Consider the following 12846-nt stretch of genomic DNA (forward strand, 5'->3'; position numbering starts at 1 on the left):
ATAGTAAACTGACCTCTCATGTTTTAAATACTTTATATTCCTAACAATATGAGCAGTGGTTATTTGACCACTGTACTACAATATTCTGATCCCTCCGTGACAAAGCAGAACCTGATTTTGAACGTCCTCTTCTCTCCCCAGATGGACCACTCGTCATTTCCCTGCGGCTGCACTAAGGATGGCTGCTGTAACCTGGAAGGGCGTATAGAGTTCAACTCCAGCCGGGTTCAGACCCACTACATCCACACCATCATGAAGCTAGAGCTGGAGAAGAGACTGGAGGAGACGTCTGGACCAGAGGAAGAGGACCTGGGAGAGACCGCCCCATGTCACTACTACAACAACCCCTTGTCCGACCTCCCCTCCATCCCAGACCGCCCCTCCTTCCACTTCAGTTCAAAGCTGGCGGCGGTCAGGGAGAACAGCTGGAGTAGCGACATGACCGACTCCTCTGCCTCCTCTGGGGGGAGTGAATACTCGGAGGAAGGGGCGGAGATAGGGCGGCGCTCCCGGGAGGACGGCCCCCTGTTGGATGAGAACGGACTGAGCCGCATCCTCAGCTTCAGCGACATCGACGACAACGACGACTACAATGTAAACAACCGTGTTGTCAATGACAACCGCTGCTACCCCGAGCAACGTCTACAGCAACAGCCGTGGATGTTGACAGGGTTTAGCACGGCAGACTTCCCAGAGGAGAATGACAATCTAGAGGTGCACAGAGACAACCGGGCCATGGCCATATCACAACTGTTAGATGATAACGCTAACCAAGGCAACGCTCTGTTCCACCACAGCGGCTGCAGTGTCCCCAACACCCCCTCTTCCTCAGTAGACTGCCCCAACACCCCCTCTTCCTCAGTAGACTGCCCCAACACCCCCTCTTCCTTAGTAGACTGCCCCAACACCCCCTCTTCCTCAGTAGACTGCCCCAACACCCCCTCTTCCTCAGTAGACTGCCCCAACACCCCCTCTTCCTCAGTAGACTGCCCCAACACCCCCTCTTCCTTAGTAGACTGCCCCAACACCCCCTCTTCCTCAGTAGACTGCCCCAACACCCCCTCTTCCTTAGTAGACTGCCCCAACACCCCCTCTTCCTCAGTAGACTGCCCCAACACCCCCTCTTCCTCAGTAGATGGCACCGCTGCCAGCCTGTCCTCAGTAGATGGCACCGCTGCCAGCCTGTCCTCAGTAGATGGCACCGCTGCCAGCCTGTCCTCAGTAGATGGCACCGCTGCCAGCCTGTCCTCAGTAGATGGCACCGCTGCCAGCCTGTCCTCAGTAGATGGCACCGCTGCCAGCCTGTCCTCAGTAGATGGCACCGCTGCCAGCTACATGGACCTCAGCCTGTCCTCAGAGTCTGACCTGGAGTTCTTTGATGGTTTCTGTCTGGGTCCTTCCTCCCTCTACAACTCCCTAAAGGAGTACCAACACATGGACACCTTCTTTCACTTCCAGTTGCCTAGTTACCCCAGCAGCCAATCACAGGCCAGCGACCCTGGGTCCTGCCTCCTGGAGTCTCTGATTGGTCTGTCAGAATCTGTCCCAGAACCCCCTGCAACGTTCAGACAATCAAGTGTTTGGAGGAAGCCGTCAGGGGTTAACTAACCGGACCTGACCTGCCAACTGTGTTCTGGGCTATGTAGTGAATTAGGGGGGACGGTAGTCCGTGTAAACAGACTGCTGTTGGAGGAAGCTATCTATCTATTGTTAATGAGATTCCGTTCTTGCCTTCCAAATGTTAGCAAAAGCAGTTGGGATTTATTGCTGTATGAAATGGCAGCGAACATTTCATTTGAAAAAGAAGAAAGTGAGACTTAACATAAAAGTGAACGCTCGATTGTGTAATCTGAGTCATGTATCTGTGACCATACACTGATGCCGTGTGTTGGAGCCAAGCCTGCCCCTCCACACTGACACAACACAGAGGGTAACTGGTGCTAGTTGCTGTTCTGTTTGGGGATATACAATCTGTAATATGGTCAATGAATCTTTAAACGTTGCTGAATGTCAACCTCAGGGACTTTTTCTAGCTTTAGGAAGCAGACCGTTTTGTCCATTGAAGCACTGTGGTGGGTGTTGCTTTTACACACATACACACATACAGACAAACCCCCACTAGAATCACAACGTTATCATAACCCCAGCTTCCATTACGTCTCTGTGCTCCGTCCCAGTTGACTGGAGTTAGGGGGGGTCGACGGTCAGCCCCTGTGTTTCATCCTAAAGCTAGAGACCTCCATAATGGTGTCCAAGGCTCTGGTAGGGTACAGCAGTCCCTCCGTAAGCTCCTTGGTCAGCACTTTATCTGTGAAACTGGTGATTGATGAACCATCTATGATTTGACTTTTACTTGTCATTTTTTTTGGGGGGGGGGGGGGGTTATTTTATGATTTTCAATTTATTTTCAGATAAAAAAGCCTGATAAACGTAGGTTCAAGCAGCAGTTTGATTTTTATAACCTGGAAGTGCAATCTTACTTTAGGTATCAGTGACTTTGTCCCAAATGGCTCCCTGTTCCCTATATAGTGCACTACTTCAGACCAGAGCCCTATGGCTCCCTGTTCCCTATATAGTGCACTACTTTAGACCAGAGTCCTATGGCACCATGTTCCCTATATAGTGCACTACTTCAGACCAGAGCCCTATGGCTCCCTGTTCCCTATATAGTGCACTACTTTAGACCAGAGTCCTATGGCACCATGTTCCCTATATAGTGCACTACTTTAGACCAGGGCCCTATGGCACCATGTTCTCTATATAGTGCACTACTTTAGACCAGAGCCCTATGGCTCCCTGTTCCCTATATAGTGCACTACTTTAGACCAGAGTCCTATGGCACCATGTTCCCTATATAGTGCACTACTTTAGACCAGGGCCCTATGGCACCATGTTCCCTATATAGTGCACTACTTCAGACCAGAGCCCTATGGCTCCCTGTTCCCTATATAGTGCACTACTTCAGACCAGAGCCCTATGGCTCCCTGTTCCCTATATAGTGCACTACTTCAGACCAGAGCCCAATGGCACCCTATTGACTGGAGGGGCGCTATTAAGGAATAGTGCCATTCGAGTTGCCTTCCCTTAGTCCATAACATCCCTGCTTTGCTCAGAGACATTGTTGGGATTTGGGAATATGGGATTATTTAAAAGCTAAATCTATTGCAAAATTATTTAACGGTCCAATGCAGCTGTTTTTTATTTCAATATCAAATCATTTCTGAGTAATAATTAAGTACCTTACTGGGAATGTTGTCAATTAAACTGGTCACAAAGAAGGAAAAAAAATTATTCTTAGCAAAAGGCTAGATTTTAGCTCGGGCTGTCTGGGAGTGGTCTGAGTGGGGAGGGGAAACAGAAAATGAGCTGTTATTGGCAGAGAGGTTTGGAACTCTTTCTTATTGGTCTATTAACTCATTTACTGCATGGTGACCATGGAAGGACAAAACTCAATCTCAACAAAAGAGGCTTACATTTCAGCCGGTCTTTTCAAACCGCTTTTACACTTTAAAGGGCACTATCATCATTTCACAGTATTATTCCAACCTCATAGTGTGGAAATATAGATAAAACACAGGAAATCGTTTTTGACTGGGCCTTTATTCTTTTAATATTTTTACATATTACATTTTGGTTAAATTATTTGTAATTATTTCAGATTTTATTTAATTTATGACGTTGGGCTATAAGAGAGCGAGGGATGTTGTTGTTACTGTGTTTTTGGCACATTTTCTACTAGCCCAGTCTGAAAATTAGGCTAAACTTCCATCCCTGAGCACAGTGCTTCCATTTTAGCTGTGGGACTGAATACTGTGTAACCTACTTGCTAAATCAAACATTAGCACTATGAGTCTATCTATTTCTGCCTATAATGTTACCATAGAGAATCACACTAATATTTTCTAACTAATTTATGTAGATTGAAAGGATAAAATATATAATCTGTATCACTGACAAATTATTTTATTAAGAAAATACAAATTGCATAATTTTTGGGGGAAATATTGAAACCTTTAATATATGACTTATAGAGATGCCTATTATGAAGGCTATTGCTGTATAGCATTTTGAAGGATTTTTCACCAGTTAGATTGTTTTGGGACTATGAAATGACTATAAAACTAAAATGAATTAGAAAATATACAATATGATTGTACTCTAAATGGTCTGGTTGTGACCGAGATCACATTCTATTGTAAATTAAATGATCAAAAATCAAGGTTTTGTGGAGAGAAAAAAAATGCTATATTATGCAAAAAGCCTGAGGTACATATCCCATCCTACAGCTGTTCTACATCCAGCCTATAGCGAGCCTCCTATAGGACAGGGGTATTCCACTCTTACCCTACAAGGAGCCTGCTGGTTTTCTGTTCTACAACCAGCCTATAGCGAGCCTCCTATAAGACAGGGGTATTCCACTCTTACCCTACAAGGTCCAGAGCCTGCTGGTTTTCTGTTCTACCTGATAATTGCACACACCTCGTGTCCCAGGTCTAAATCAGTCCCTGATTTAGAGGGGAACAATGAAAAAAGGCAGTGGATCTGGCTTGGAGGTCCAGAGTTTGAGGGGTGTAGACGTTATGCATGGTGCTCCCATTCATACTGTCTATATGTTATCTGACTGTTCTATACGTTGAACAGTGAACAATGCACAGTGAAAATGTATTCTTCTGCTATCTGCCTTAATTTGCTGACTTGTATAAATCCACCTGATAGGGGTTTCTATGGGCTGAGATCACCCGATGGGGTTTTCTATGGGCTGAGATCACCCGATGGGGTTTTCTATGGGTTGAGATCACCCGATGGGGTTTTCTATGGGTTGAGATCACCCGATGGGGTTTTCTATGGGTTGAGATCACCCGATGGGGTTTTCTATGGGTTGAGATCACCCGATGGGGTTTTCTATGGGTTGAGATCACCCGATGGGGTTTTCTATGGGTTGAGATCACCCGATGGGGTTTTCTATGGGTTGAGATCACCCGATGGGGTTTTCTATGGGTTGAGATCACCCGATGGGGTTTTCTATGGGTTGAGATCACCCGATGGGGTTTTCTATGGGTTGAGATCACCCGATGGGGTTTTCTATGGGTTGAGATCACCCGATGGGGTTTTCTATGGGTTGAGATCACCCGATGGGGTTTTCTATGGGTTGAGATCACCCGATGGGGTTTTCTATGGGTTGAGATCACCCGATGGGGTTTTATATTGCCACCAACAGGACACCTGAGCTTCTCTGATGTAAATGCACCATTATCAATGAAGACATGGCAACAATGGGTAATTATTCATGTGAAGTACCATGGCTTTTTTTATTTACAATGTGTGTATTTTGTTGTACATATTTTCTGCTTGAATGGTACTGCAGAGCAATCCAAGCTGCTTTATCGTTTTCTCATTGTCACTCTTTAACTGGCCGTTAAAGTCCTTTTTGACAGTTTGTTCCTTCAAAATAAAACATTTTATTTCTTAAATCCTTGACTTTTTTTATTCTGTACATTTATTCCCATTTTAAGGACATTGTTTTTCGTTGGTGTTTAACCTTTATCAAACTTTTTGACCCCATCAGATTTCCTAAAATGACATACCCAAATCTAACTGTCTGTAGCTCAGGACCTGAAGCAAGGATAACCATTTGAAAGGAAACACTTTGAAGTTTGTGGAAATGTGAAATGAATGTAGGAGAATATAACACATTAGATCTGGTAGAAGAAAATACAAAGAAGAAACCATGTATGTTTTTGTACCATCTTTAAAATGCAAGAGAGCGGCCATAATGTATTATTCCAGCCCAGGTGCAATTTAGATTTTGGCCACTAGAAAGCATCAGTATGTGCAAAGTTTTAGACTAATCCAAAGAACCATTACATTTCTGTTCAAAATGTTGTATCAAGACTGCCCAAATGTGCCTAATTGGTTTATTAATAACTTTTCAAGTTCATAACTATGCACCCTCCACAAACAATAGCATGGTATTCTTTCACTCTAATAGCTACTGTAAATTGGACAGTGCAGTTAGATTAACAAGAATTTAAGCTTTCTGACAATATCAGATATGTCTACGTCCTGGGGGAATGTCCTTGTTACTTACAAACTCATGCTAATTGCATTAGCCTACGTTAGCTCAACTGCCCTGAGAGGGACCCACCAATCCTGTAGAGGTTAAATCCTTGACTTTTTATTTTGTACATCTATTCCTATATTGTTATTTTTCTTTAGTGTTCAACCTCTACCCAGCTTTTTGACCCCATCAGATTTGTACCCCTTCACCCTGGCTGGCCTTTGTCTGGGTCAGTTGATGCTTTGTTGAGTTGACTTTTACAGTCCAACAACAGTAGAAAACAGCAGCTACTGGTTTTAACTTTGCTGGTTCACTAGAGACATGTAAAGATGGAGACATACAGTACCAGTCTACAGTTTGTACACACCTACTCATTCAAGGCTTTGTCTTTATTTATTTTTATTTTTTTACATTTTAGAATAATAGTGATGACATCAAAACTATGAAATAACACATGGAATCATGTAGTAACCAACAAAGTGTTAAACAAATATATTTTATATTTGAGATTCTTCAAAGAAGCCACCCTTTGCCTTGATGACAGCTTTTCACACTCTTGGCATTCTCTCAACCAGCTTCAACTGGAATGCAACAATCTTGAATAAGTTCCCACATATGCTGAGCACTTGTTGGCTGCTTTTCCTTCACTCTGCGGTCCAACTCATCCCAAACCATCTCAATTGGGTTGAGGTCGGGTGATTGTGGAGGCCAGGTCATCTGATGCAGCACTCCATCACTCTCCTCCTTGGTCAAATAGCTCTTACACAGCCTGGAGGTGTGTTGGGTCATTGTCCTGTTGAAAAACAAATGATAGTCCCACTAAGCGCAAACCAGATGGGATGGCGTATTGCTGCAGAATGCTGTGTTAGCCACGCTGGTTAAGTGTGCCTTTTGAATTCTAAATAAATCACTGACAGTGTCACCAGCAAAGCACCATCACACCACCTTCTCCATGCTTCATGGTGGGAACCACACATGCAGAGATCATCCGTTCACCTACTCTGCGTTTCACAAAGACACAGCGGTTGGAAACAAAAATCTATAATTTGTACTCATCAGACCAAAGGATAGATTTCCATTGGTCTAATGTCCATTGCTCCTGTTTCTTGGCCCAAGCAAGTCTCTTCTTCTTATTGGTGTCCGTTAGTAGTGGTTTCTTTGCAGCAATTTGACCATGAAAGTCTGATTCACACAGTCTCCTCTAAACAGTTGATGTTGAGATGTGTCTGTTACTTGAACTCTGTGAAGCATTTATTTGGACTGCAATTTCTGAGACTGCTGTAGAGGATAAGTTCAGTAGAGTTACCAGAGGTAACTCTGGGTCTTCCTTTCCTGTGGCGGTCCTCATGAGAGCCAAGTTACATCATAGCGGTTGATGGTTTTTGCGACTGCATTTAAAGAAAAGGCATTTGAATGTAAACATAAAAAATACATCTAAATCAGTTTTTTGGCAGAAAGGCCTTCTGGAACATGTGAACGTTCATGTGCCTTAATAACAAATGTGTATTCCATCCATAAATACAAATCAAATTGTTAAATTACGAGCCTAGTTGGTTTAGCCATGGAAAAAGCCAGGAACCTTCTCGCTAGCCATGATAGGCTGAGATAATGGATGGGCCGGACATGCCGGGAGATGAGTTTGGATTGGTCTGCCATGTAACATGCTTCTGTCTATAACATGAGCTGTTCAGTATGTGTTGACAGTCCTTTCTACCGCACCACTTTTGAAAGATATGTCAGCCATCGAGAACTACAAACGTTTTGCTCCTTTTCTCAACAACATTGAGGACCTGAATTTATCAGACGCTATCGGCATTTTTCAGTTGGAAAAAGTGATGGGCTACTTTCTGCCCACGCCACGGTCAGTGTGAACCGGAGTGACTTGACACAGCACTAGCCAAACAAAATGTAGCTACAAACAAAACAGAGTTAAATGGATCCGGTTTGCTGAGAAGCATACATCCATGTGTAAGAGTCTAGCTACAGTTTCATATATAAGTTTCTAATTTTGTCAGAAAGTCATTTTTATTGCAAGTTAAAGCATACTGTTAGTTAGCTAGCAAACATTAGCTAGCAAGCCATCATGCTAACGTTACGTATATGATCTGTGTATTAATATTACTCGAATCAGAAGTCCATTTGCATTGCTAGTTATAGCCTAATGTTAGCTAGCTAACATTGAACCTAGTTTGTTAGCTTTAGCTACCTGCAGATTCACACGACAGCTATGACAATGTTTGTATTGGTAGTAGTAGGAGTTGGGATTATGCCGGTTCATTGTTTAGCTAGCTACATGTCTAAACGAAAGACTCCACTTCGGCCGAATTACTACATGAGCCATCAAATTAGCCAGGTGTGTCTAGGGGTGAATACATCCATCTTTTGTATTTCATGAACATGTGTACATGTCTAGACAATAGTGACCCATCCACTTAGCTAGATGTGTCTGGGAGGGTGTTTTATAGCATTTCCTTCACATGACCCATCAATTTACACAAGTGTGTCGGGTAAGTGTCATCTAATATTGCTAAACTATTTTCTGGACACGTACTGTTTTTGTTATTGCTACTATGCAAGTAACCACTTCACTGTGCCATTTACACCTTCTGTATCCTGTGCAAACCTGGATTTTATTTGATATAGCGTGTGTTTACCACATGGCCTCATGTGATTCCTTAAAGAGATGGGTGGAGCTAAGGCTTGAGGAACGATGTCTAGACAAAGAAGAGCTCTCCAGTAGGTGTAGCAAAACATTTACAGTGCCTTGCAAAAGTATTCATCCCCCTTGGCATTTTTCCTATTTTATTGCATTACAACCTGTAATTGAATTGATTTTTATTTGGATTTCATGTAATGGACATACACAAAATAGGCCAAATTGTTGATGTGAAAAGAAAAAAATAACTTGTTTAAAAAAATGAATATGTATTCACCCCCTTTGCTATGAAGCCCCTAAATAAGATAAGGCGCAACCAATAACCTTCAGAAGTCACATAATTAGTTAGATTGCACACAGGTGGACTTTAAATGTCACATGATCTGTCACATAATCTCAGTATATATACACCTGTTCTGAAAGGCCCCAGCGTCTGCAACACCACTAAGCAAGGGGCACCATGAAGACCAAGGAGCTCTCCAAACAGGTCAGGGACAAAGCTGTGGAGAAGTACAGATCAGGGTTGGGTTATAAAAAAATATCTGAAACTTTGATCATCCCACGGTGCACCATTAAATCCATTATTAAAAATGTTTAAGAATATGGCACGATAACAAACCTGCCAAGAGAGGGCTGCCCACCAAAACTCACAGACCAGGCAAGGAGGGCCATAAATCAGAGGCAACAAAGAGACCAAAGATAACCCTGAAGGAGCTGCAAAGCTCCACAGCGGAGATTGGAGTCTATAGGACCACTTTAAGCCGTACACACAGAGCTGGGCTTTACCGATGAGTGGCCAGAAAAAAAAGACATTGCTTAAAGAAAGAAATAAGCAAACACATTTGGTGTTCGCCGAAAGGAATGTGGGAGACTCCCCAAACATATGGAAGAAGGTACTCTGGTCAGATGAGATTAATTTGTGCTTTTTGGCCATCAAGGAAAACACTGTCTGGCACAAACCCAACACCTCTCATCACCCCGAGAACAACATCCCAGCTTGGTGGTGGCAGCATCATGCTGTGGGGATGTTTTTCATCGGCAGGGACTGGGAAACTGGTCAGAATTGAAGAAATTATGGATGGCGCTAAATACAGGGAAATTCTTGAGGGAAACCTGTTTCAGTCTTCCAGAGATTTGAGACTGGGATGGAGGCTCACCTTCCAGCAGGACAATGACCCTGAGCATACTGCTAAAGCATCACTCAAGTGGTTTAAGGGGAAACATTTAAATGTCTTGGAATGGCCTACTCAAATCCCAGACTTCAATCCAATTGAGAAAGATTGCTGTACAGCAGCAGAAACCATCCAACTTGAAGGAGCTGAAGCAGTTTTGCATTGAAGAATGGGCAATAATCCCAGTGGCTAGATGTGACAAATTTATAGAGACATACCCCAAGAGACTTTCAGCTGTAATTGCTGCAAAAGGTGGCTCTGCAAAGTATTGACTTTGGGGGGTGAATAGTTATGCACGCTCATGTTTTCAGTTTTTTTGTCTTTCTTGTTTGTTTCACAATATATTTTGCACCTTCAAAGTGGTAGGCATGTTGTGTAATTCAAATGATACAAACCCCACAAAAATCCATTTTAATTCCAGGTTGTAAGGCAACAAAATAGGAACAATGCCAAGAGGGTGAACACTTTCACAAGCCACTAAGGGCCATTTTCTCAAAAGTTATCAACTTTCAAAGCAGAATTACTTTCCCATTGTTCCTCAACTGTAGTGTATGATATACCATTTATCTAGCTTTGAGTCTCTACTTTTATCCAATGTAAAAAACACTTTCAAATTTTGCTACATAAATTTTGCTACATGTCATGGTTGTCCTTCTGGAAGGTTCTCCCATCTCCACAGAGGAACATCTCCCTGACCAAGACCCTTCTCCCCAGATTGCTAAGTTTGGCCGGACGGCCAGCTCTAGGAAGAGTCTTGGTAGGTCCAAACTTCTTCCCTTTCAGAATGGAGGCCACTGTGTTCTCGAGGACTTTCAATAGTGCCGACATGTTTTGGTACCCTTCCCCAGATCTGTGCCTCGACACAATCCTGTCTAGGAGCAATTCCTTTGACCTCATGGCTTGGTGTTTGCTCTGTGGGACTTTATATAGACAGGTATGCTCCTTTCCAAATCATGTCCAATCAATTGAATTTACCACAGGTGGACTCCAATCAAGTTGTAGAAACATCTCAAGGATGATGAATGGAAACAGGATGCACCTGAGCTCAATTTCGAGTCTCCTAGCAAAAGGTCTGAATACTTATGTAAATAAGGTATCTGTTTTATTTTTAATACATTTACAAAAATCTCTAAAAACCTGTTTCGCTTTGTTATTATGGGGTATTGTGTGTCGATTGATGGGGAAAAACATTAATTGAATCAATTTTAGAATAAGGCTGTAACGTAACAAAATGTGGAAAAAGGTAAGGGGTCTGAAAACTTTCCGAATGCACTGCGTATGACAAAAAAAACTTTAAAAAGTTGCACCCTATATGAAATCCCATAGGAATGCATTACATCCAGCAAAGAGGTACAGGTAACCAATTTTTTGCAAAATGCCTTCATAATGAATGCACCACATGTTACATAAAGCTAGGGAAAGTCTAAACAATGATGCCTAGCTAATACTGATTTAATCATAGGGTACACATTTTTCAATATGGCCGATAACCAGCTCCACCCCACTGAGCAGAACACTGGTTGAATCAACGTTGTTTCAACGTCATTGTTAACCTAATGTGTGGAATCTATGTTGAAAACACAAGTGAATTTACAAAACGTCATCAACCAGTATGGTTTGCATCTCATTTCAACCATCATTGTAAACATTGAAATTAGGGTAAAACTTCAACTCAAACACAATGACTTAACCCGGCTAACAGTTTGTTAAAGCAATCTAATGTTGAAATTGCGTTGAAAATAAGGTTTGGGTTAAGGGCCCTGCACAGCGTTCTATATGGTCCTCTGTGGAGGTTGCCTGCTCTGTCACCCTTTTTGGGCCTGTTGTGTGGAGGGCAGTCTGAGGACTATGACTGGGGCAAGGAGCTGGCTGGAATGGTGCCCCATTGCAGCCTTGGCAGCGGGTGGAGATCGGGCAACCTCTCCGGGGGTTGGCCCCCCTTCCCTGAGTTGGCCCCATCCCTCTCCGGCCCCCTCCTTTCCCTGGCTCAGGGAGCTGGGTGGATCTAGTGGCATCCCTTGGTGGCCGTGGATCAGGCCCCCTCTCCGGGAGTTAGCCGCCCTTACTGGGTCTGCCCCAGCACTCTCCGGCCCTCTCCCCCCAATCCCTATGGCAAGGAGCTAGGTGGATGTACTGGTGCCCCCTGGTGGCCCTGGGTGGGGGTCGACCTCAGCCCTCTCATCTCCCTGCTGCAGGGAGCTGGCTGGATGTACTGGTGCCCCCTTGTGGACATGGGAGAGGTAGGCACTCCTCTCCGGGAGACGGGCATCCTTCCCTGGGTCGGCCTCAAGCCTCTCTGGCCCTCTCCCCATGTTCCTGGGGAAGCTGGCTGGATGTATTGACGCCCCTGGTGGCCATAAGCATTCATATCACCTGTAAATGCACAAAGGTGTAAAGAACACGTGTAAAACTGACCATAACAAGCTTTCAAATGACCTGTTAACTCACACTGGACAGGTGAAAGAAATCACGTGTACAAAAAAAATACTTTTGACACGTGAAAAAGGCAACTGACAAATGATTATTACAAGTGTTAAGACGTGTTCCGGGTGAAACGAGTTGTACCTTTTATCTTTTCATACTAATCGAACACAGAGTGGACTTCACATCTTTGCTCCACACCGCTCGATGCGTCTGGCACGTCATCTCTGTTTGTTACTTTTGCCTGGCTGGCATACAGAGTAGTTTCTGTGCGACGTGGAGGCATATCTCCTCGGCTAAGACAACACATTCAAAATGACAGTACTACTTCACCTTAGTTAAACAAAACTGGAACGTTAGTTTGCGATGGGCATAAGTCAAAGCTCAATAGTACCTGACGGGGGGACAAGTGGATACCATGTCCATGGGGTAGGTTGCTAATGAGTGCTAGTTAGCTAACCAGTAGTGTCCTCAAGACAAGCTAGCAAACATTATAGTTTGATTTAAAGACAGTGAACCATTAGTGTGTCGTTATATAT

The 12846-nt window shown here is 43.6% G+C and overlaps 1 protein-coding gene and 1 pseudogene across 6 annotated transcripts in view; both read left to right on the forward strand.

Annotated features, from left to right (window-relative positions):
- LOC139583226 (cysteine/serine-rich nuclear protein 2-like) overlaps positions 1-5471 on the forward strand; it is a 40651-nt pseudogene extending 35180 nt beyond the window's left edge.
- A 7124-nt stretch (positions 5472-12595) lies between these two features.
- gorasp1b (golgi reassembly stacking protein 1b) overlaps positions 12596-12846 on the forward strand; it is a 41248-nt gene continuing 40997 nt past the window's right edge. For all 6 annotated transcript variants that reach the window (XR_011676512.1, XR_011676513.1, XR_011676511.1 and 3 more), the window contains exon 1: positions 12596-12736. Coding sequence is in view for 3 of the 6 variants with exons in the window: in XM_071414070.1 (XP_071270171.1) it covers positions 12674-12736 (63 nt within the window). In the remaining 3 variants the exon portion in view is untranslated. The remainder of the gene's footprint in view (positions 12737-12846) is intronic.

Source organism: Salvelinus alpinus, chromosome 8 (assembly GCF_045679555.1).
Source record: "Salvelinus alpinus chromosome 8, SLU_Salpinus.1, whole genome shotgun sequence".
NCBI lineage: Eukaryota > Metazoa > Chordata > Actinopteri > Salmoniformes > Salmonidae > Salvelinus > Salvelinus alpinus.